Below are 25,230 nucleotides of genomic sequence, written 5' to 3'. Positions count from 1 at the left end.
AAACAGAGGGAAGGTGGGATGTGCTTTGCCACTCTCACAGTTGCCAATCATTAGACCCCTGTCCATGAAACCTCACCCAAAGGAAGAGGGTTGAGACATGCTTTGGATAAATTGGCTATAAGAAAAACACCAGAATACTGGTTGTTGCTGTTTTTAATTTCCAAGTTTAGAAATAATTAAGGGCTTTAACAAGAAAGAGTTTCTTGCATTGAGGATGGAAAGATTTCACATTCCTGCATGCTGAGGGCAACCCTAAGCCAGCAAGAGCTGTCCATATTTACAGACCGTGTTTCCTGAAAACATTTCCTAAGTAAAGCTTTAGCAAATGTGCTGTTTGTGGGAGTGTAGGAGGGAAACAGGGAACCTCTTTCATGACATGGAGGAAACTCCAAAATCACGTGTGTTTGCTCCCACCTTGGCACAGATGTTTACAGTCCCTTTGAGCACACGTTTACCATGTCCAGCTGTCCCAGCTGAGAGTGGAGAAGCCGCCTGGCCCCATCTCATTCCCAGCCCGTTGATGGATGTGACCAACCACATGCAGATGCACGCTGTGTGTGTGCCATCTCCCAAAACTCCACGCTTTTGTGTTGGTGTCCGTCAGGGTCTCTCTACACTAGATTCATCTAATTTATTTTTCTTTAAGGACATTAGATGTTTGTTGAGGCTGTTGAGGTAATAAACATGCAATTGCTTAGTGGAAAGAAAGTATGCCAGAACCGTGTAAGTCTGCTCCAGAGGCATGAAAATCTGGCTGTGGTTTTTCAACAACAAAAATGGAGTGAGGGAGGTGGGAAGGAACACCCTGTAGGAATCATTACAACCTTTTCCATGATGGGTTTGGGTGCTTTGGTGAGCAAAGTTGCTAAAACTAAGAGCAGCCGTGGGCTCTAGGTGCTTGCTGCTGCGTTGGCACCTGGAGTTCTCTCAGTGCTGCGTGCCCGTCAGCCTTCCCCACTCTGCCCTCGCCCCTTTCTTTCTGAGAAGAGGAGGGAAAGGCAGCCTTGAACTTCAGAGCAGCTTGTCTCCCCCTGCTCTAGACCATGCCCCCCTTCTTTCTCAGAAGAGCTAGACAGTGTTTGGAGAGAAGCGGTGACCCTGCTGATTATGAAATCTGTTACAGCCTCCTGCATGTTTTAGCTTAGCATAATTTGGGTGTAATTAGCAAATTAAATCAGAATTTGAGAAGGAGGGTGAGAGAAGGAAAGGGGTATTCTCCATCAGCAGCAAACCCATGACAGACCTTGAGGTCCCTTCCTCTGGACCCCACAGTGTCACCTGGGATGTCTCAGGAGCCTGGTGGGAGATCACCAGCAGAGCTGGTGGCCCAGGTCGTGCCACTGCCCTTCCCCTTGCTGCCCAATACTGCCCTGTGCTCCTTTGCAGTTAGGATCATGGCACCTGGTAGCTAGCATGATTCGTGGACCACCAGCTGAGGGCTTTGGCAAGGAATAGGTCTCCCACCACTGTGATGGTGCTGATGCCCAGAGTTTTGCCATGTAACTAAAGCCTCTGTTGGCCATTCCCTTGGGGCCGCAGCATGAGGGCAGTTTCTCTTCTCCCACTTCGTTAACGACAAAGAGGCCTTTGTGTTAATCCCAGTGGTAATTCTGGGGCTCTTAAAAATGCTTTACTGCTGCGTTTGTTATCACTGTCTCATTAGCATGCTGTCCTCCAGCTGAAAGGGGCCTCGAAACGGCATGCCCTATCTGGTGGCCATGGAAAGATGTGCCAGTCGTGGCATGGGAAAGGAGGGTGGCATGTGGGATTTACCTTTTTTTTTTTCTTTTCCTTTGGATAAATAAATACATAACAGTATGTTCTTGGTTTCTCTCCCTTTCTCTCTTATTTTTATGTTACTCTGACTTCTGTGGTCTTGGATCCAGTGATCGGAAAATACAGTCAACTTCCAGACTCAGGTATGGTTTACAGACAAGTCTGCATCATGCTGGATGCGCTCCCCTGGGAGCGGGTGGACCCGAAATGCCAGGGCCAAAGCACCCAGAGCGGAGCTGCCACCGCAGAGCCGTGCGGGGGCGAAAGCCCACTTCTACACAGTGCCTTGGGACCGCGCTCGTAGGCAGGCCTGTTTGTTTATATGCAGTCTCTTGGCGTAGCATCCTCTCCACAGTCTGACTCGCCTCTGCATGTCAAGAGAGGGTGCAGAGGTCCCCCAAGGTTCAGTTTTATATACGGGGCAAGGCTTTCTCAGAAAGTCTCCTTCTCAGAAGCAACATTCCCAGTTCAGTCTTGTCCAGAAAGATCTGAGATGCCAAAGTCCCTTCTGATAAGGGGACTTAGACACCTTAGAGAATACTTCCCTGGGCACCTTATCCCAGCCTGAAGTACTGTAACAGCAATACAGTGACAGGCTGCAGGGGAACAAAACTTACCCTTCTGTATTTGATTTAATGGACCTGTCCTTGCTTGGCTTTTCCAAGGTCTGTTCTGCTGAGCAGTTGTGACTCCCTGGGGGGTCACTGCTGCAGCCTCACCCGCTATGCAAAAGGTGCCAGGCACCCCAGAGACCCTTAGTTTGCAAGGTGCTGTGCTCATGTTCCTATCTGCTGGCAGTATTTGCCCTCTCCCACAGACATGGGGAGTGCTTAGCCCTGAGCAGGCTGTAGCATATTTCCAAAGTTGTAACCTAAGAATTCACAAATACCTTTTGCTCTCCTGAGAGCCGATATATTCAACAAGAACAAAAGCAGGTGTTACTTTTTGTTCCATCCAACCCAGAGAGATGAGCAGCCCTTTCTCCAGGCAGATCTTGGGACTTGGCTGAAGGAAGGTGGGGGGCATTGGCTGCAAAGCTCCAGTCCTTTCCCCAGTGTCGCCATCAGGATTTGTTCCCCTCCTATGGTGCAATAGTGTCTGCAAATATGCCCTCTCGCTGGCCAGGACCGACCGCATGAGGTTGTACAACCCTGGATCAGATATCCCCCCCTGCCTGCAGAAGGTGGCGAGCAGGGATAAAGTGAGGGATGTGTTGTCATAGTGGCCAGGAGACAGTTTCCTTTAGCTTTGTTTGGATTTACTGGGGTTTCTCCCTGTGCTTGATAGACACTGTTCGCTCCCAGAAACCTTGCTGCCATCCAGCCATGAAATGATTGAGCGAACAGCCTTGCTGGACACAGTGACTTAGTGGAGTGCTTCACCGTCCTTGGCATCAGCTTTTCTCTCCCAGAGTTGTCAGGTGAAGGCTGTCAAGCTGGGGGTTACAACAGAGTCTGCAGACTGATCACGTGCAGAGGCTTAGCACGGAGATGGGAGCACTTTTATTTCTTCCCCCTCTTGTCCTGTGAGCCTCTCCAGTGCCTAAGCCACCGAGCTGTACCAGATGTTTGGCAGCTTGATGAATGTTGCCTACCTCCGCTTGTCTGTCAAACGTGGGAGGGAAGTGGCTGGTGCCTAAAAGACTGCCCAAAGATGTGTTTTTTCTTGGTTTTTACCTTTTTGTGGTGGCTGGGCATAAATAATCCAGAGATCGCTGCCATTTTTGGCATGACATGTTTTTTTCCACGTATGTTTGTGTCTCAGGTGCTTGGGGAATGGATTTTATAAATACCAGTTTTAAATTAGTATTACAGAAATGACTCAAATTCTTGTCTAGGGAGAATGAGTAACATAAACCTGTTTTCTTGTTTTCTTCCTTGGAAGTTTGGCCTCATTCTCGCTTTTTATGAAAACACTTGTCTTGGCAGGTATGAGTGACAGCGTCAAAGACAAATTCTCTACCGCGTTTTCCATTGTGGGTATGTTTTCTTCGCATGCCGTTGGAAGCCTCAGTGTGTTCTTCTGTGCTGAAATCACACCCACAGTAATCAGGTGAGACATTGGAGCCCCCCCTCTTCAAAGTATGGGGCTGAAATTATCCTCATTTAATTGATAACTGGCTGTGTAACTTAACACATCGTATGGGGCGGGGAAATCCCCCATAACTGAAGACCTTGCAGCAATTTTTGGACCGCTCTTTAATTTAATGTCGCTGCAGTCAGTCTGCCCAAGTAAATACCTGTCTGTAGACAGAGAGGCTTTGTTTCCGATGGCTCCACCTTGTGTCCCATCATGGTGATTATCAGCAGGCCAGGCATCGTATGAATTGCATTTGTTTGCAGTGCGATGAGGTCTTAAATACTTAGCTGAACCAGATCGTGCGGTTGAACCACATTACTGCTTTGCTTACTGTGCTGGATTTGGACAAGCAGTGACCATGTGAGTCTACGGCTTGATATTAAAGGAGAAATTCCACAAGTGTGCAGAGGAGGACATAGGTGCAGGCAATCCCTGCCTCCATAGGGCACGTTAATCAGCCTGGCTATAGGGGTGCTTTGGTGGAAAGGAGGTGTTGTGACACACGGTGTTAAATGTTTTTGGTGCGTATAGGTGCTCTGCGAGTCTGCCTCGCCTACAGCAGCACCTGTGTGAGTGGTCTGCTGTTCTTACGGATAAAGTCATCTTTCTCTTTGCACCCAGATCTATCTTAGAGGCTCAAAGTTTTTCTGAAGAGGAGCGTTTTCATTCTGGGCAATAGTAGAAATCGGGCAAATGATCTTCACCAGAGACCTTCCCATAAAATGTCTTTGTATAGTCGGGTTTTTGTACAATTTTATGTATTCACTGTTACCTTTCACAGCACAAAGGTTGTGCTTTTGGGTTCTGGATTATGCTTTCAGCAACGCCACAGCTATTCAGGAGTCCATCCTGACTCCGCTGAATTTCCCAGGAATGTAGGTCGTACGGGTGGGAAGGAGAGAGGGTGGAGGGAAGAGGATACTCTTCTTTTTTTTTTTCTCCAAATTGTATGCCTTTTTAATAACTTTGCAAAAGTATTGTAGCAAAACCGTCAGCTGAGTAGCCAGAGTCTCCTTGATCCATGGCCTTTTCTTCCAGGCTATCTGACTCTGTGAATGTATTTTACAGATAACATTATTGCCACAGGGAAAGGCAGTGTGAGTGGTGAGGAGATTATACAGCCCGAAACACTAACAGCTATTTACTTACGTGTGTGTCAGTCAGTTTGGTGGTTTTATACCTCTTTACTTTTCTCCTTGTCTCTGTTTGAAAGACATATAGATAAGGAATTGGCCATGTCAACCAGAAAAGAATCTGCCAAGTAGGGTCAGATGCGCAGTGTAAACTTAGCAAGTTTTTTTCCTTAAATCACTTATGTTGCTACAGGGAAGGGGACAAAATTCTGGCTGGGAGCCAAAATTCTGCTTCCCCAGACACTGCTGGGTGACACCAGGCGAGTGACAATAGCTGGATATGCCTCAGGGTCCCTGTTTATTAATAGGGATGATGACACTTGGCAGCGCTTTGTGGTCCTACCACCGTGAAGCTCTTGATAAGATCCACTCAGGGCTGTAATTAGGAGGTGGAGCTCAGGACGGTGCATAAACCTGTCTCGGGCAGAGGTGTGGTTAAGCTGCCTCGTGTCTTGCGTTTCGGTGGGATCTGGCTGCTCCCTCATAACCTGTTCTCCAAAATACTGCCTTGGATAGCCTTTAGCATTTCAGACCATCTTAATATGCTTTTGGTTGAATCTCAAGGAAGCTTAAGGAAAAGGGAGGCAGAGAGAGCACTGGAGCCGTCTCTGGGGTTTCCCTGATCAAATCCTTTACCTGTAATCCCCCATCCCTGAGGGAGGAAGACAGCACTGCCATTATCAGTGGCATCACAGCAAAGCCATAGCACCCGTCCAGCTCTACTGCTGTGGTGTTGAGATGAACGGTTACAGCGGTGTAGGAGGAAAACAACCATCTTCATCGCCAAGAGGTGCCGCCTGCTCCAAAAACGCAAAGGTCCCACACTACCACACGGCACAGAGGGGCCCTTCGTACCCTCGTACTGCACCCCGGTCTCCTGGCGCTAGGTAGGAGGGCTTCACCTGGAGCTCCCATTCCTTGTATGGGGGCTTCAGTACCGAGTGCCTTCCAAATGCTGAATGTAAGCACTAAGTGGCACCAATAATCCATCCCTAATAATCTTGATGGGAACACCACTGCAGTTTGCACAGCTGTGAAATAGGATTAGGCTGAGGAAAGCATGATGTATCCTTTCCCCATCCTCTGCATGCTCAGATACTACCAAATGGAAGGGAGATCAGTTTTTTTTATCTCTATGTCCTGCTTTTGTGCCCACCCGGCCAAAGAAATGAAGAGTGAGCAGCGATGACCAAATTAGGAGTTTTACCCATCAATAGCTGTCTCAAGCCAAATTTCCAGTGGGGTACAGTGCTGTTTACTGGGACCTGAACCAGGCCTGGCTTTTCCAAGGTGGTGCCTTGCCCCATGAGACCAAGGGCATCCCGGTGTGTTACTGAAGCTCTGACCTAGGACTGAGCGTGCAACAAGGTCACTTATGTACAGGAAAGGCAGGGAAAAAACATGGAGGTTTTCAGGGACTGACTTCAAGAAGTGGCTGAGCTGACTGGACAAAGCCCTAAAAACCTGGTCTGAAATCAGTGTTGGCCCTGCTTTGTGCAGGAGGCTGGAGTAGGTGCTCTCCCAAAGTCTCCTCCAGCCTGAGTAGCGCTCTGGCTCTTTTGTACTCTGAGCCATGCTGTGTGTCGACCCATTTGCTCAGGACAGACAAATGGTCATCTGAAGATAGGATTAACATTTCTCCACTCCCCTGAGCAATGCTGAGAAGGGCAAGTCCCCTTTCTTAGGTTTCGCCTGGTGCAAGCAAAGAATATCAGCGAGGATGTTTTGCCGCTCTCTGAAAAAACACTGCGGTAGCGTGCAAGGAAATTCTCCTTCCCTGAACAGGGAGGCCTTTCCTGAGGACAAAATTTTGGACCAAGGTCTCTCTGCAATTTGCCCACGTCAGGACCGTAAGCCTCACGCAAACCATCCTGCCTCGCTGCCGCTGGGCGAGCAGGGGTCGGGGAAGCGGCTCCCATCACCCGTGGGTCCCTGCCGTGGCCAAGCCCCCCACAGCAGCTGCTGCCAGGCGGAGGCGCGAGGGGTGAAGCTGGGTCTGGCCGTGGGTGCCAGCAGCCCTCGCGCTCCCTCCTTCGGCTCCGCTCCGCACCTCGGAGCGTGTTGGAAGTACAGACGCTGGCACCCCGCCACGGGAGACCTCGTGCTGAGGAGGAGCAGTGCCCCAAAAGGCACTGAATGTTTTTGGTTTCCACCTGCTGCCCCATGGTGCCTGCAAAAACAGTGTGAATTATGAGGGTGCTGCCTTTCTTGCCCTGTACCGGTTTTCCTGATGTGCATGTGAACAACAAAAAATTCCTGGCAGTATTTTCAGTTTTCCTTTTTTTTTTTCCCCATGTTCATATTTGCAGTATAGTCAGACATTAAAAAAAAAGTCTTCTAGGATGCATGCCAAAATGTATTTTCAAGCCACCTTCTGCCAGGTTTTGATGGCACTGGATAAAGTAACGCCTGCTCTAATTACTGACGTCATATGGAAAAACTTTTTTTTTTGCCCCTCTAAATCTGAAGCCACTTGACCCATAATGACAGAGCCGTCTTTGTTGTTGCCTTTTCCTGTTTCCTTTCAGCTTGCTTGATGTCCTTCTACAGCAGCTTTTAAAACTCACCTCAGGTCCTTCTCAGGGGTTGAGATACAATTTAGCTGTAGCAAACACTGATGTAAATGAGCCAGGCTTTTGTTGCTCCAGAGCCAGCTTGGAAAGTGATTTGCTATGCATTCGGGGCTGGTTGTGTCGATTACTCATGTGAGTGTATTAATGAAGTTGCAGGGAGGCCAGTTGCACAATGGCTGCATTCAGCTGGGTTTCTAAATTGCCATCGGAAAGCTGGCAAGTTTTTAATAAGGGCTTTTGCAGTATTTGGGGAAATCACTGTTGTCTGTGAAAGATGCTCTGCTGAGTCTGGAGAGTTAGAAGGTACGTACGTGAATTTTTGATCCAGTCAGACTCCCAAGAGCATCTTTTGAAACCTGTGTTTGCTGCCCTGCAGCTGTCAAGTAAGCAGCAGTGAATTTTGGAAAGGATTGGGTGAAGACTGGCTTTAACACAGTGGTTGGCTGAATGAATTTAGCATTTGTAGGTTTATAGTGCTGTGATTTCTAGTATGCTCAACAGTCAATGAAACTTTTTTTCCCAAGTAGTTGATGTAAAGCAGTTCATTAGCCTTCTGCGGTTGTCTTCTGTAAGGTCTGGTTTGTTAATAATTACATCTCTGCCATTGGGCCAGGAACTGAAGCACCTGAGCCCGTCTGGTCTGATCACCAGAGGGTTTGGGAATAGATGGCATCTCCCGGAGGAGCGTGCTGCCTGGGCGAGCTTGGTAGGGGAGTGGGGAGCAGAGTGCCAGCAACTAAGCTCAAGGGGAGACCTCCCTCTGCAGGCAGCAGGGTCTTTGGAAAACGAAGGACAAGCTGCCGTTCGCAGAGAATTTGCTAAAACGAGTCACTTGAGAGTGACGTTCTGCTGGCCAGAGACCTCGGTCGTGCCGCGGACGGAGGAGGGAGTGGTCTGCCCCAGAGAAATGTCTGTGGTGCCGCTTCTGTGCGGGGTCACCCAGCGGGGACAGGTCCCGGCGGTGTGAGCTGTGCCCCAAAATGAGGTGGGTGTGCGCAGGTGGCCGTGGCCAGCGGTGTGCCAGGCCTGCCGGCTCCGGGACCTGGAGAGACGCTGATGAGCAAGGCGAGGAATTGCAAGGGAGGTTGCTTGCATAGCTGAGCATCAGGAGAGAGCACTGGATTTGGCCTGCGTAAGTGATTGCCATGCTGGAAATCTGGAGGAAAATGAAGTTATTTTCACATGGGTTTTTTTAAGCTTTAATGTGTTTTCACTGTTTTTTGGTGTGCACGTATGATCTCAATACACAAGCACACTGTGTTTAATAAATAAGCATCTCTGCCATAAAGAATACTTTATAAATGTACCTATTTAAAATTTAAGCATTTCACCAATGCTAACCTTTTTGTAACCTTTCTGCGATACAAAAATACACACGAAGAGCAAGGAAGTGTGAAGTGAGGGACCTGCCTCAACGTATACAGTGAGTTAAGAGGAGGTCTTGGAAATGAATCCCAAACTCTTGTTCTCTAATCTGACTACTAGCTCTGTTACCTTCTTTTTCTGAAGATTATGCGTTTTATTAGAACGATGTGTTGATAGGTTCCAGCCACAACATGTTTTTATGGACTCAGTGTTTGGTATAATGGATCGAGGCAGTGGCCTGTAAAGTCTCATCTCCTGCCTCCACTGCTGATTGATGCCAGATACTTCAGAGGCAGCCAGAATTGACTTCTGCACCTACTGCTTCTTGGTGTGTCTTGTCTAAGCTGGAGAAGGCTGGCATACTAAGCAAAATCTGTTTTTTCCTCACTGAATATGGGAATACTCGGACATGGGAATACTTTAGAGGGCTGTCTACACACTCATGTGATAAAGCTCCTCTTCTTCTTATGTGGGGGCAGAAAAGATACTCGAGTACAGTTACTTCCCCGCCCTGAGGCAAATAGGCAGTAACGATCTACAACAGCAAAGCAGCTCCGTACCGGAGTAACTGTGTAGTACGAGAGCTGTGAGCAACCCGGGTTTGCCTTCGAGATTTCGGATGCGCAGGTGCATGCCAGAGAGGGGATTAGTCTGGGGGAGCCATCAAGGCTGTGGGCTCCCCCCGGCAGTGCCGACGGGGCTGCGCTGGCAGGAGCGGGCTGCGGGGCCGGGCTCTGACCTCTGCTGTGTTTGCAGGGGAGGTGGGCTGGGGCTGGTCCTGGCCAGCGCCGGCTTTGGCCGCCTGACCGCCCCCATCATGGAGCTCCACAACCAGAAAGGCTACTTCCTCCACCACGTCATCTTCGCCTGCTGTACGCTCATCTGCATCATCTGCATCCTGCTGCTGCCGGAAAGCAAGAACCAGAACCTGCCCGAGAACATCCCGGACGGGGAACATTACACCCGGCAGCCCCTCCTGCCGCACAAGAAGGGGGAGCAGCCCCTGCTCCTGACAAACTCTGAACTCAAGGATTACTCCGGCCTCCACGACTCGGCAGCTGTGAGCGACGGGATCTCGGAGAACACCACTGCCAACGGGATGAAGTCAATGTAACCGGGTGGATTTTTTTTTTTCCCTTCTTTTTTTTGGTTGGGTGTTTTTTGGTTTTGTTTTTTTTTCCTTCTCCTCTTTCTTTTGTATTTTATTTGATGCTGTTGTGCAGGAGGAGCAGCACTTTGGGCAAAGGTGTTTTGCACAGATTTTACAAACCAGTGATGGAGCAGACACAGACTTGGGGGAATTCAACTCTGCTGCTAAAGCAACTTTTGGCATCTTCAACTGTTGTGCAGATTGCTCTTGAAAAAGTTATGGGGGAAAAGACTCATCTGAGAAAAGACCTGGCTGGAGGTAGCCCTTCAGAACTTTTTTTCCTGCCATTAAATATGTATATTTATTTTGATTTATTCTCAAGAAGCACTTTATTTCCTTTTCCTTTCATAGATCACAAAAATGAAGCCATCTTATAATAAGAGGTGCAGCCATTCCAAGAAAGAAACCGTGGGGGGGGGGTCTTTTCTGTTTGTTTTTGTGTTTCTTTAAAGGAAAGAGGGATCCACTGCAAAGTTGAATTGACTGAAACTTAGACTTGTGCAACATTCTTCTGCCTGTCTAGAAAGTCCAAGTGCCCAGGTTGCCTGCTGTGTTTGTATACACCAAAAAAAAAAAAAGAAAGAAAAAAAAAGCAAAACCTGTTGTGACTCAAACTCTGACTGCATTTTAGGCAGCTTATGTTTGTTTTTATAGCCCATGTGCACTTAAAAGTTACTTTTTAAATTAGTACTTTTTCTTTTCACCGAATGCATTGAAGAAAATCCTACCCAAACAAGCTGATTTTTCAATGAGAATCAGCCTTCTGCATTTTAAGAGTCCATGAATCTATTTTAGACAGTTTCCACTGGTTTTTAATAGTAATGTAGATGATGTGAATGATTTGACCAATGATGCAAAAATTAGTTTTGCCAAGAATGGCTTTAATTACCGGGAGGCCCAGAATCTCTGATGGACTGCTCCAGGAGAGGAGCACAGACCAGCAGGGATAAAAAGTAAGGAGCATGGGCTACGATCTGTACTTTTATTCCAAAAGGCAGTGCATCTGGGATTCCTGCTCCTGGGAAATGAGTGTCCTGGCATTGCCCTACCTGTTTTTAGAACCAGAGTTTGGGTTTTCAATTTAAGTGGACAAAATGCTTAAGTGACCATTGGAAAGGAATGAATTGATAGCCTGTGAATAATGACTTACGGTCTGCTGTTGACTGTCTTGGGGCTTTTAGAGATGGTTTCTGGTTCTGACCCAAGAATATACAGTGAGCTCACCCAGATTTCCCCCCTTCCCCAACTGCTCTCAGAGGATTTTCATTCAGGAAAAAAAAACAGGTTACTTAAATTGGATCAAACCTACTCTAGACTAAGCAAAGTGAACATCCAGTTTGTCTCCTACTGTGCAGATGGCACTTTGATAGTGGCCACTTGACTTCTCTCCTCTAGCCCCCAAACCAAATATTTCCTTTGGCCATCGGCTTTTTGTTCTCACCGTGTGAATATTGTGAGGATCTAGTTCAATGCAAGGACTTTGTAAACAAACAGCTTTCTTGCATTTTAGTTAACCTCCCTGCTCTCCCTCCCTCTTCTCCTTTCTCACTCAGGCCATCCATTTGTGATTGCTTGGTAGTGCAGACATTAAAACAAACAGAGCAGCAGGATGTCGATGTTGTATTGAGTGTCCATATGATTGCCACTTTGTTTGATGTACATCTTGCGTTCATACGCATGGAAAGCGCTCTTTTGCACTTTCCTCCTCTACCTTCCCTCTCCCTTCCTCCTTTGCTGTATATATTGTCAATTAACTACTGTACCTAACAATTTCCATCCTCCATTAGGCTGCCGATGTCCTCTTACAGTTCTCAATAAATCAGAGATACGTGCTCCCCGGCGAGCGATACAGTAAGTAGTGCAGCCTCAGACGCTGACAAGTGCAAGGGGACAGGTAGACCTGCAGAAGCGACAGAGATTGTTGTGTTCAGAGTAATAATGTTGTCCTAAAGCTGCTAATTTTTGTACAGAGGATGTGGACATTTGGGTTCTTCTTGAGCCTGGTAAGAAACACTGGACCAGTTGATGGTAGTTTTGCCCAAAGTTACACTATGGTTTTTTTTCACCTTTGTTAGACTTGCTGTGACAGCGAGAGCCCGATCTTCCTTACACCAAGTTTTACTGTCGAGCTTGAGCGCGGCTGCTTCTCTTTTTGTTCCGCGCTGAGACTTCTGCAGTCTGTGTTCACCCAAGGAAAAAACCCAGACCTTCCCCATTCATGCAGTATTCATGTGCCAAATTTGTGCAATACCTTTTTGCCTTCGATGCGAGATGCTTGTTGCAAGCCGCACACGTTGCAGGGGGGAAAGTGGGTTCACAACAAAAAACTGAAGAAGCAAAACAAGTCTTAAGGGAAGAGAAAAGGGCCTGAAAGCGGAGAAGGTGCGAGCGCAGAGGCGGAGAGCAGCACCCTGCCATCCATCGTGCCGTGGAGCCAGCAGCTCCTTCCCTCGTGGTCTCTGTGCCTGTGTGCTCAAGCTACGGTACGGCTCTTGTAGACCATCCACCGTTCTATAAAACCGGCTGCTTCCAGCACTGTCAGTGGTCCTGGTGTGCTCCCTGCTGTTGTCCACAGCGCTTTGTCGTTTCCTATTCTGGTGGTTGCTCTCTGATGACAGACAGGCCCAGGGAGGAGAATGGTTGTTTAAACATATCAACATTTATATAGTAAACAAACTAGGTGACAGGAACATGCAGCAATTAATTGTTTTCAAAACTCTTATGGAATTGACTCGATTTGCTGCTTTTGGGGTTTTTTGCCTAAAACCAGGTAGTCAGTACTGATCTTCGGCAACACGGGGAGCCCCAGCTTCTCAAGGTGGTCTGGCCCTCTGCCTCTGTCATGACAATAAAACACAAACTAATTTCCTGCCTTGGCCGCTCCAGTTTTGCTCATTTTCCTGAAAAGATGAACACTTCTGTGCTTATTAATTTTTTTTCTACACACGCTCACAATGTTGGGAAGCTTTTGCTAAGCGTACCTTGTGTGGAGGAGTCGGGTACCAGGTGATGCAGCAGGGCAGAAAGGAAACGCGGAGATGCTTACCCTGCTCTGCCTAGTCCTGCGGCAGGACAGGGCTCTCTGCTGGGGTCCCAGTCTGCCACACCATCGGCTCCTCGGCCACGTCTCCTCCGCGGCCATCACCAGGAAAGGGTTTTCTCAGGTGGCTCTTTCTGGCCACCACAACGGGGGAAGCGGTCAAAGCTGTCCTGTCCATTCTGGCCTTTTTCTGGGAACCTTCAGTAACCTCTAAGCCCATCAGTGGATTTTTCTTTGGGTTTACCATTTAAGGGCTTTCTTCCATCTTTGCAAGTTTAAACAAAAATGTGAAAGTGACATTATGCTTGATCTTGGGGGTTTTGTCCCCTTTTAAGGTTTCAGTACTGCTTTTGTTGCCAGACACACTGCAAATGGGTAATGACACTTACCTGTTTGCAAGTGTTTTGTGGCCACTCGGAAAGGGGGTTGTGTGATTTACTTTTTGGATTGGTTGAGCAGGCTTTTCTTTTTTTTTTTTTTTTAATGGAAGTATTTTACTTAACTGTTGCCACTTCCTGGAGCCAAACACTAAAGGTCACCAAATTGGAAGCAGAAGTGCCATTAACTGAACTCTGTGAATGTCAAGTCAAGTTGCGCCTGTAGCTGGCACATAAGACAACTCTATTAAGTGGGGGGATGATCTCCCCCACTGTAACTTTTTTTTTTTTTTTTTTAAGAAAAATAAAATTACAAACCTCATTTTAAATGTATTGTGTAAAATGTTTTGGGAAAGGAGGATGATGTGTTATGTCTAGTGGGTGAGACCTCCCTCCCCATTTCAGTTTCTGATGAAGTTTTAAAGAATCGTGTTACTGTATGTTTTGATCATGAATAGTCTGGTGGTGCTTCCTCATAGCACAAGCTTAAATCAAGTACTGAAAACAGTCTTACAAGCTAAATGTCTGCATGATGTTACATCTGTTGTACCTACTGAAAAGAACTTTGTATGTAAATGTACAGAATAAAATGACGTTGTCCCATCAGTTTACTCTCCTTGGTCTGGCTCCCTCACCGTGACTTCTGAAACAGCCCAGCAGCAGCTAACGTCAGTGACACCTCAGCACACAGTCCTGCCCTCCTCTACAAACAGAATGAGCTGATTGTAAATGAGGCTAATTAAATCAGCATCTTGATTTGCAACTAATTATCCTTTACAGTCAATCACAGAAGAGTAGTTGACTCTGTTTCCTGGGTGGTGTAAATTAAAACGAAAATACCCTCCAACAGTTGCTTTTTGCTATTCTGATCTTGAACTGCGGCCAAGGACCGGCAGCTGTTCCCACCAGGTAAGGAAGGGCCCTCTGTGCCCATATCAAATCTGCAACATCAAAGCCACCGGGTGTTCAGACCCCTTCGGACAAGAGATTCATCAGGGGTTGCGCCTTCTACATCAGCAACCTCTCTGTTACAGTTTTTAATTGGCGATTATGGCACCGCAGCACGGTAAGTTCATCAGTTTTCTGTAGGTTGTCAGGACAGCTGTCTAGCAGCAGCACTAGTAGTTTCCCTTTGTATCAGAAGCTTGTATCTGAGTCAGGGCTCAACTTACAATGAAAAAGAAATAACCTGGACTCGCTTATCAGGTTGTTACACTCTGTTCCTCCGAGTTGCTATGAATAATAGGTGGTGTGCTGCAGCACAGCATGCCTCGACGGCTGCAAACACTCACCGCGCCATTGGCTCTGTGGCTGGTTTGCGTTTTTTGGTATAGTTAACTTTTAGCTGCCCTGCCCATTGAACAAAACAGCTCATGGATCTGCCTTTGAAAGGATATCCATCCTACCTAAAAGCAAGTCCATACATGTAGCAGCAGGATGCTTTGCAGTGGTGGTGGTGGTAGTGACTGCCCTGGTTTATCCAACGAGTATACTCAGTTTATGCACATGATGCTCTTCTAGCAGCCTGATAGATTTATCTGTTGCTCCAGAATTCAAGCTGTGCTTTTTCCTTCTAGATAGCCCTCAGGGATGTACAGATAACCCTTTGTAAACCCTTCTGGTGTTCTTGGTGCCCAAGAGATGGAAGGAAATCCAGTGTTTTGCACTAGTACTACAACCAATAGGGGCTCAAAGGAGCAAAGTAACACTCATTTTACGTTACAGCTTTACAATACAAAAATGTGGGGTTTTTTATTTGAACACTAAAAGCTGATACACTATGTTACTATATACTATAGTAGATTAATTGTACACCTAGAATTTGGAACTGATTTCCCAGCAGATCCCAGTACTGAATGGAAGCCAGACGCTGCACGCACTTTTACAATGATGTTTGTACATTGCAGTATATTTTCTACTCTACTCGCCTATCCACGACTTAACAGGCTAGCAAATTTGAAAAAAATAAATTCCAGGTCCAACTCTATTTAGGCCCATCTATATTTAATAACAACTGCAGATTCAATCAAAACAATACAAAACAAATTACTAACTTAATGTCAGTGTGAAAATTGCAATCAGTTTTTCTAAAACAAAAACTTAAGGTTATTTTACAATGATGCAAAATCAGAACTTCTCTGGAAAAGCCATCATTTCTTCTTTGATCCTGTTTTCTATGAGTAAGGTGAAATTGCTGTCTGTGTTTTGAAGATTGTAGCTGACAAATATCTGTTTTTTGGTCTTGCTGGCTAAAACACAAAACAGAATAGTCAGCCATAGTTTGCTCTTGTATAAAAGCAATGATGGTGTTCAAGCAAGCCTTTTAATAAGCCGTATCATGCAAACTTCTAAGACATCGTTCTCCACTCCTGCCGTGCTGGACCCAGTTATAAAGGAATAGCAGAACAAGTACCTGAGCATTGGCACATTGGGCAAAAGTATACAGGTCATTGAAATGGGTAGTATAAGCCTAGTGACTATCAACTAGTTTTTCACTTCATACAAAAAGCCCTTAGTCAGTGGAAAGCCTCACAGTGCTTTTAGTGGATTCCAGATGCTACTTAAATACAGGACAGTTTAAGTGAAACCATAGTCTATACTGGCCTCTTAGCACTGAAATCTAGTTTATGAGTTGGTGAGTCTATGCGGTAAAAAACACTTACAGAGGGAAAGCACACAAGAAGGTGATTAGGCCCCAATTAACAAAGTTCTGTTTTATTATGAACCCCTAAAAAGGCCCCCAAAAGTGTGCACCAGTCTTATTTATATAGTGTCCGTGAACACTTCAAGAGGCTGGAGAGCCAGGGTTAAATGTGAGGAAGCCAAGCTCAAGTTCCAGGCTACTGTAATGACAAATACCTAGAGAGAGGTGCTATAAAATTAAGAGCTGTCTTCCATGACAGAGCTAATTAACAGTAACAAAAATAATGTCCACTGGGGCAGGAATACTTAATTATCAGAGTAGAACAGATAACACCAAGAAGTGTTTTATAAATAAAGTGGAATCCTACTTAGATTTTTACCATACTAATATAGCAAATTTGTAACTCTCTTTATACATTGCTAAAGCTAAACTTTGTGAAGAATGTAAGCACCATAGAGGAAAAATAGGCACTAAATTTAAATTGTGTAAAATAGAAGACAAAAAATGGTATTTGGGTCATGAGATATTCTTGGCAGGGAATGAGCTGGGAGCTGACAATCCCAGGGACGAATTAGACTGCTCTGCTGAATATTCAAAACTATCATCTGAATTTGAAAAATTGAAAATAAAGATACCAGAACTCCTAATATCTCAGTCCTTTCTAAATGGGAAAGTTAACTACAGGAAACCTATATATACATATAGAATGTAGTTAAACAACTCCTTTGAGGCATTTTCATTATGCAAATCAATTTTTTATTATTTTCCATTCTAAAAGGTTACCAGTTTCCTGGCTCAGTAAGTAGAGCTGCTTCTGAAATGCAAGGACTCATTTGCCTTTTCTTGGCACTACAAAGTGCTGATATAATGCAGCATGTTGCTCTGATTGCAAAAATTAGCGCTTGGCACCAGATTTCGTGGTATAAAGCAGCATGTTTTGTAAGCACTAGTGCTTCATCATCATGCCCTAAATGAATGCAACACTAATTCTGAACTAATTAATACCATTATCCTAGCTAACGAAGCTATATCGTAAGCTGCAGTGTCAAAATGCAACTTCTTAATTATGTTTGTGTAAGATCCGATTGAGTCTCTGGGATGCTGTTCCAGTTCCCTGCGAATCCCTTGAGGCTGCCTGGGCTGAGGAGCTCTGCTCCCAGCGCCGTGCCCCGGCTCTAAGTGGCAGCGGGACCTTTTCTGTCCCCGCTTCCCTGCGGATTCATTTGGACACGTGGACTCTTGTGGGAAGGGCAGAAGAGGGAAGACCTTACGCCTCCATGGAAGACCACCTGCAACTTCGGCATAAAGCAGAAAACCACGGAAGGCAGGGCTTACCTAAAAACCCTCTAGCAAGACTGCTTCCCATGCAGCCTGGCTACTCATCCCTGTCGCGCCGGCCCCTCAAAGCCGGGGAAAAGCTCCCTCGGCAGCCTGTCGTCCGGGACGTGCTGAATGCCGAGAGGCAGCATGGCAGCCCAGACCTGCTCCCACAACCTCGCGGACAGGGCCAAGACCCAAATCTAAGCTTGCAGAGGAGCCCGGTGGGAGCAGGAGAATAGAGAGAACAAGTGTTAGGCTGAAAAAGAGGTGGTAGAAGGGTACTGTGCCCAGCTGGGAAAAACTCGACAGAAGAGGTTGAGGCAGCGCTGAAACTCCTGCTCCAGGGCACGGAACCTGACATTGCAGGAACAAAAGGCAGGTGATGGAATGGGACTGGGAAGTATAAGAAATAAAAATACTTATGTTCAGATGGCATCATATGCTACTTAAGTTAGTGCCTGCAAAGACCAGAATGGAAACAGCATAGAAAAACTGGGGTGGGAGGGGGGTGGGGGGAAGATAATGCCTGCCTGAAGATTACCACATGGCAGGATGGTTAAAAAGGCTACAAGTCAGACTTGGCTGTGAATAGCATCTCTGTTATTACAGCATTTGTGGGAGTAACAAGGATTTAATTATTTCCCAGAGGAAAACTAAACACCAATAACAGCAAAGCTTGTTATTTCTAGTCAAGGCAGAACACATTTCCTTACTGAGCACTTTGTGAAACAAAGAAGATACAGAGATGCTTAATGATCATCTTGCAGATCCACTGGTTTCAGGAGAATAAACAATTTTCGACTAAGTGACCACAAGCTCACTTAAATTGCTGGATTGACAAAAGCAAGCCTAAATACTAAGGTGTAGGATTTCAGAATGAAGATGTATTTCTTTTCTCAAAAGTCAGTTACGCTCAGGTGAAGAGGAAGCACGTAATTATTCAAAGCCAGAAGTGTATGATTGACTTTCTGCTTCCAACCAAAGGTGAAAAAGGTCTACAGGCCTTCCTCAATGCAGTATACCTTAAGCAGGATAGCAGGAGTAAGAATAGTATCTATATAGAATATAAAAGGGGCTGACTAGCAAGGAAATCTGCAACCCAGAGGGTAGATGGCATGGATACAGTGGAACATTGACCAAAAGCCTAGCTGGGTCGCAGCTGGCACAGAAAGCATAAGACGAAATAATGAAAGACACTTATGGCACACAAACAAAAAGTAAATAAGGAAGATGCATTATGCTCTGAGGATAAAGAGTAACCAATATCCCAGTACCAAGCAACAGTATCAGCTCTCAGTCACACAGTATATGAAATTAGCAATGTAAATAAGACAGACCTTTAAAAAAAAAAAAAGGCAGCAAAACTGAGACCACTTACTGGGGGAAAAATCAGGTAACCCCATCAGCCTCTGTCCTAGAACACTGAAAGAACTAATACAAGAAATGGCAAGTTATTACCACCTCTAGCTATGAAGTCTGTAATAAATCTTTTAAGAGTGAAGATAGCAAGCATGTCTACTAAAAAAAAAGACAGGAGAGGGTGGGAATCACCGAGACAACTTAGCGCTGCTAGCTGGATTCCAGTGTTACACAGAAACTTAGAGCAAGATGCTGAAGAAATGAGTAATGAGGACACCCAAGGGAAAGTGGAGTAAACTGTTACACTTTATCCAAAGTAAACCCTCTCTGACTACATTTTTACTAACTGACATCTTAAGGATAATGCACTGATTAGACATAAAGAAATTGTGTTATACAGTACCCCATAGAACTATTACTTAAAGTGGAAATGACTGAACCCAGTATGCAGAGAAAGAGCTGCCACCAGGGGAGACTACAACAGTGGTTATTAAAAGATAAGTTATCAGGAAGAGGAAAGGATGCCAGTACTGTTTTTCAAAGATCAGTCTTGTGAGCAACCCTTTTTTATGTATGCATTAGTGGTCATAGAGAAGAAGTAGGTGTAGACTCGTGAAACTGCCTGACAATACAAACTCGGGACATATTGCCCGTAACGAAGATCAGCACACAGATCATTAAGAAGAATTACATGGCCTTTCCAACTGCAACAACAAGAGTAAGATGAGATTGAGCAGCACAGCATCTTGCACTTAAAACCTGCTAACAAGCGCTTCAGCGGTTCACCAGTTGGAGCTGCATCAGTTACTGGTAGGTGATGACAGGTAACCAGCGTGATGCAGCCGTCAGAGATGTGAGGGTGCCAGGATGCGTTAGGCCAAGTGTTTTTTTAGAGATACAGGAGTTTGAAAGTTAGCATTCGGATTCCCAAATCCGGCTACGTCGGCACTGCGCTAGGTATGGCGGGACGCTCTTACACGTGCTGAGAACGGAGACGGCCCGAGAGGAGCCCGTCCCACGCTGCAGGGACACTCGGGTCAAACCCTGGCACTGTGAGATGATCCGGGACCTTCCAGGCCAGAACATCTCAGAGCCTGGGGGGCTACAAGGTGCGAGGTGCCCTGACGGTCGGCTTCATCTTCGGGCAAAACGCCACCCCACGGCACGGCAGTATGACGGCCTTAGAGGGAGGAGGTCGCTGGAAGGCCCGGGCCGGACCCGCGTGTCCTCCCCGCGCCCACGGAAGACGACAGACAACCTCCCGCCCCGGATCCGCCCCCCCGGGCCCCGGCGGGAGCGCGCAGCCGCCGCCGCCGCGCCCCGCACCTACCCAAGCGCCGGGCCAGGCAGGCGGAGGCGGTGTCCGAGGGATCCCCCAGGAGCGAGGCGGCCACCGGGACGCTGTCCTGCAAGCGGAGCACAGCACAGGGCGCCGCTTACTCACCGGGAGAACCGGGGCACGGGCGGCGGCGGGGCCCCCCACCGCCCGCCCGCCCGCGCAGGGCCCCGGCAGCGGCGGGGGCTCGGGACGGACGGGACACTCACACGGGGGCTGCACATGGCGACGGCCAGGCTGGCGAGGGCGGGCGCGGCGCCCACCCAGAGGAAGAGCGAGTCTCGCAGCCGCATGGCGTGGAAGTGCACCCGCTGCTCGCCCAGCCGCCCGCTGAAGTCGTGCAGGGCGATGCCTCCTCCCGCCGCCGCCGCCGCCGCTCCCCCGCCGCCCGCCGCCTCCATCGCTCCTTCTCCCCGGGCGCGGCACAGGCCTCGGCGAGCAAGGCCCCGAACCGGCGGACCGCCCCCGCTGCCCGGGGAGGCGGTGCCCCGCCCCGCCCCGCCCCGCTCCGCCCCGCCCCGCCCCGCTCCGCCCCCGGCGGTGCCGCCCCCGCGCAGCCGCCGCTCGCCGGGTGGGTGCCCCCTTCCTCCGTGCGTAGCCCCGCGGGAGCACACGCACGGTTCCCCCCCCGCCCGTGAATGCACCCCCTCTCCCCGGGGCACACACGCAGCCCCCGCCGCCCACCCGCCCCCTCCGTGCACCGGCACGCACCCCGGGCGGTGCACGGTTCCCCCCCCCCCCCCCCCTTCCCTGCGGACACCCGCTGCCCCCTCCGCAGGGGACCGGGATTAAGGGCGGAGGCAGCCGCAGGGATGGAGAAACCCCGCTAGGTGGCAAGTGAACCGCTGCGGATGGCGAGTGAACCGCGCGGCCGGTGGGTCACCCGGGAGGAGCCCCGGGGTTTCGGACTAAAGGGTTGGCGTGATGCTGTGCAGCCTCGGAAAAACGCCGGGGAAAGGGGAAGGTCACGGCGGCATCGGTTTCATTCGGCTCTGGGGATTCTCAGCCTTACGGGGGATCTGCAAAGCGAGAGTCGGGGTTTGCAGAGCTCCGGAGAATATGGAACCGTAAATAACTAAAGGCCCTACTTTGGGTATGGATTTTGTGCCCACCGCACTTTCACCAGAGCACAGCTAAGCTGGTCATTACTGGAAAGGATTTTCCTTAACTGTGCCGTCTGTCGCTGATAAGAATATAAGCAGCACGCTGATGGCCGTGGCCCCTTTACAACTGGAAACGTTTGTCTTCACGCCAAGGGCAAGGTGCTCATCTCTGCCTAAAGAACGAGCCAGTTAATGATACAGATTGGCTTTTTAATCAGTATTTTGTCTGCCTCCAATTTCATACATACTTCTAGAAATCAAAATTTCCATTTCCAAATTCTTAAATTTCATTTTCACACTGAAGATACGGGGGGGAAAAGGAACTATTCATCACTTTACTTCCCTGAGCCGCTCTGGTTCTTCCGGCATCTGCCAAAAGACAAAATCCTCAGCCCTGCTAATTTATGCCCGTGCTGCCGCATCGATGCTAAATCCCAGGAGGCAGCTAAGCCCGGCTCAGCTGCCATACCCCGACATCCCATGGCACAGGATCAGCTCGGGGAGAGGGGGGGGAACGCAGGCCACCTCCTCTGCCCTACATTTGTCACTTGCTGCTCGCACAAAGCATTATGGGATGTATGGTGGCAGACTCCGGCTATGCCTGTCCGCCGCCTCGCTGCTGCAGCATCAGGCTTGTGCTGGTCCCCAGCTCTCCCCTGTCCCCCCCACTCCGTAGCCGGTCCCAACCCTTTGCCTCCTCGTGGGTTGGCCTCCTGCAAGGTGTGTATGTGCAGAGGCTGGGGCTTGAAAATCAGCCTCTCCCTGTCCCAACAGCCTATTGCAAACTGACACTTAGCCTGTGGCAACTGCAGAGCTCAGGCAGGCAAATAGGTGACAAAAGCCACCTTGGAAGGGGGTGAGTGCTGGCTGCACGCACCAAACGCTTCCCTCCGCACCACGTTGGTCTCTGCTTGTTGCGGCTGTGGGTTTGCTTAGTGCTCACTGGGGGGGGGGGGGGGGAGGGTTAAGGCTGCCAGCTGCTAAACCAGCAAAAACTATCACAGACCAGGAACATAGCAGGAATGAAAATCTAGGCACCTCATAAAATATCTGCTGGCAGCCACACAGGTGGTGGTGGTGAGATTCTGTGATTAGACACCTGCAGGTGATAGAGGTGGTTTGCCCCAGGCTGGCTTGATCAGGGGAGAGAAGCAGGCAATTTTAGGGCACAGTTCATCTGAGTTGCTTTAGATCTCTCTTTTGAGGGAGAAGCATCCCCTCCTGACTGATTTCCATTGACTCCAAGGCAGTTTACACAGCTTTGCAGACAGATTTATTCATGTAGGCAAATCCTTCTTCAAGTGTTCAGAGCCAGTTTCTCTGCTACGCTGGGACAGAGTTGGCTTCTGCAGTGGAGTCCCAGTGAAGGATCTGCTCTAACAAAGTTCCAGCCCAGCGTGTCTCTGCCCACCAAGTAGGAGTTTGGGCCTCCTTGCATGCTGAGTGTATGCTTAGGTGATCTGCTGGATCGAGGAAAGAGTCTCCCATTTTCTTCCCTGGTCTTAACCACACCAAGTACAAGTTTCTTTTGTTGCTTCCAAGGCTGTCTACAGGTTGCTCCTCGCTAGGGGAACTGCCCCTATTTCATCATGTTCTGACCTGTTCATTTTCTCATCCGGAGTCTTCTCCAAAGTGCTTGTAACTTTCCTTGGGATCCTAAGCCCTGCAGACCTCTGAAGGTAAGTCAGAGAGTTTTTTGCACGTAAGCAGTTCTACGTATTTAACTCTTCTCTGTGAAATGTAGCTGCCATCTGCAGATCATGCTAAATCCTTGTTTAAGCTCAGAAGAGGAAAAACATTCACCTAGCAAGAAAAATGCTGGGTAAGCATTTTTATTTGCATTACAGGTGTGAAGAGTGAGTGGAGCTGTGCAGAACCAGACCATCAAGTGTGAAATGAATTTCCTAATTACAGCACTGCAAGGCCATCAGAGCCCCTGCAAAATGGGAGGGGAAAGCGCTCCAGCAGCATATGGACCCTCTTGCATTTCCTTTCACGAGCTCATCTTTTTTTCTGTGGTCGTGAAAACAGCACCCATTAGTCTGTCTTATTTGTCAGGTACAAGGCTAGAATGAGCATAAACCGCAGTGAGACACCGGATAGCAAACTAATGATAAAGCAAAGATACCGTAGCAAAAAGCACTGCATGTGTATAGGGTGCACATACATATATATTGCTGCTCAGGTGAGATCCAAGCCCCAAGAGATACGGCTTAAAGGTATGTACTTCTATGCTCCTTGTTCTCCAGAAGTTAGGTTGTCCACAAGAGTTACTAGATCCTAAACCCTGATTTTTACCTCCCATTCTCTCCCCTCCAGTACAGTTTTAAGCCAGGAGTAATTCTGCTTCCTGGTAACTGAGGAGTTAAGAGGAGTTAAGATGTAAAGCACATAATTATGAACTGGGATGTCACAGAGAGAAGCAAATGTCTTCCAATTCCAAAATGCATTCTGTGCTTTTGCTCCTGCATGAATAGAGTGTGAACTTGATGAGTGAGAAAGCAGTTGACCATTAGTGTGTGTCAGTGAACCCTCTGTTGATGCCTCAGGACATGCCAGTTTTCTTGATTTGTTGTCCTTTTGCAGAGGAGTAAATGACTGCTTAAAGGAGCCAAATGAAGCCTCCCAGCCGCTGTGGTGAGGCTTTGTGATACCAGGCTGCTGCAACAGTAGCTGTGCTGCAGTCCCAGACTTTTGGGGGCCCACTTTGTGTTGAGGCTTGGAGACTCATCGTATGTAAACTTCCCTCAGTGGCACTGGTGGCTGAAGGGGTCGTTTTCTCTCTCTATGCCATCAGGGCACCTGAGGAACTGAAAAAATACTTCCTTTTTTTGCCATCGTTGGATCGTTTTTCTCAGCTGGATCAGTCCTCTGATCTAGCTTGCTGTGCCACTGCTCCAATACTTGTGCTGGCACCATGGAGGGCAGTATCAGGCAAGCATGGGCAAGCAAGGATGGGAGAAGTGCCTCTGCTTACATTGTACCGTCACCATGACTGCAATTCTGTGGCCATCTAAACCAATTTTAGGTGGGGCTGCCCCAGTCCTGCTTTCTAGTGCTCATCTGATATGATGACGGGTCAGTTTGGGGAACCAAACTGGTCAAAAACTATTCCTGGGATGGGAATGTTTGTTTAGCTGTGATAGGAAACTGCTCCTGAAACCTCTAACCACGGCCAGCGCTCTCTTAACCTGAGGGCAGCTCAAAACGCTTTGTCAAGTGTTGATCAGCCTGACTTATGGTCCCAGAAAACAGACAGGAAGAGAATGCAGGCTGGAACTTTTGAAAGAGTTGCAGAAAATGGGGGAATCAGACTGGTGAACTTGTATGAAAATCACAGTTTAAGAAATCTACAAGGGGACTGCACCAAATTCATGCTATGAATCTCATGATCCAAAGCCATATCAAGGCCAGCATCACCACCACCCCCAAAAAACCCAGCCCATGTCTGAAAAAGCATCCATAAGCATATGCAAAATGTAGATGTGTAAGCAATTCCACATCTCTAATAGCTGCCATGACAGTGTTAGCAGAACTGCTGTAGTAACTCCTCAGTGCCAGTACCCTCAATACATCTCTTGGTACCAAGGCAGGCATTGCTCTGAGGAAATCCAGTTCCTGATTTCCAAAAGACTTAAGGTACCATCTTTTTCCCTTGAGGAAAACCCTCTTCTTTTTTGTGGGGTTTCCCTGCCCAGGTGGGATGAGGCTGGGGATGCATATGGCACGGTGATTCTCTGATGGGCAGCTTGTCATGATCCACTGCACAGTGTGTTGGACTAGAAATCAGGGCTGTTAGGTTTTGTGCCCAACTGGCACGGTGCCTTTGTGCAAATCCCTTCTACTCTGCTTTATTTCACTCCTCTGCAGACTGGAAGAGTACAATAACCTTTGCCTATGTCCCTGCAGCTGAATGAAACTCTGTGTAACACACAGCTTGTAAGGACCTTTGTGAGCCCAGGCTAAATTTCTGCT

General features: G+C 47.9%; 2 protein-coding genes across 5 annotated transcripts in view; one reads left to right on the top strand and one right to left on the bottom strand.

The window, feature by feature from the left end:
• The window catches only part of SLC22A23 (solute carrier family 22 member 23), a 120,805-nt gene extending 106,706 nt beyond the window's left edge, over positions 1–14,099 (top strand). For 2 of the 4 annotated variants that reach the window (XM_069808995.1, XM_069808997.1), the window contains 3 exons: positions 1,887–1,919; positions 3,705–3,828; positions 9,683–14,099. In XM_069808995.1, the coding sequence (XP_069665096.1) occupies positions 1,887–1,919; positions 3,705–3,828; positions 9,683–10,040 (515 nt within the window). In that variant the 3' untranslated portion in view covers positions 10,041–14,099. The remainder of the gene's footprint in view (positions 1–1,886; positions 1,920–3,704; positions 3,829–9,682) is intronic. The other 2 variants (XR_011329117.1, XM_069808996.1) reach the window with 2 other exon arrangements.
• Positions 14,100–15,480: 1,381 nt separating this feature from the next.
• PSMG4 (proteasome assembly chaperone 4) lies at positions 15,481–20,611 on the bottom strand. Its single transcript, XM_069808994.1, has 3 exons — positions 20,362–20,611; positions 20,147–20,222; positions 15,481–15,742 (listed from the first exon to the last, which is right to left on the bottom strand). The coding sequence occupies exons 1-3, from the start codon at positions 20,551–20,553 to the stop codon at positions 15,621–15,623; spliced, it is 390 nt and encodes a 129-aa protein (XP_069665095.1). The 5' UTR covers positions 20,554–20,611; the 3' UTR covers positions 15,481–15,620.
• Positions 20,612–25,230: the final 4,619 nt, after the last annotated feature.

This window comes from Haliaeetus albicilla, chromosome 21 (genome assembly GCF_947461875.1).
Source record: "Haliaeetus albicilla chromosome 21, bHalAlb1.1, whole genome shotgun sequence".
Classification (NCBI taxonomy): Eukaryota; Metazoa; Chordata; class Aves; order Accipitriformes; family Accipitridae; genus Haliaeetus; species Haliaeetus albicilla.
Note: the sequence above shows the minus strand (reverse complement) of the source record. Positions and strands in the feature narration are given on the sequence as shown.

Coding starts and splice junctions, on each gene's coding strand:
- PSMG4 (XM_069808994.1), bottom strand. CDS start 20,553: ATGGAGGCGGCGGGCGGCGGGGGAGCGGCGGCGGCGGCGGCGGGAGGA. Junction 20,223..20,361: donor TCGCCATGTGCAGCCCCCGT/GTGAGTGTCCCG, acceptor CTCCGCTTGCAG/GACAGCGTCCCGGTGGCCGC. Junction 15,743..20,146: donor CTGCCTGGCCCGGCGCTTGG/GTAGGTGCGGGG, acceptor TTTGTGTTTTAG/CCAGCAAGACCAAAAAACAG.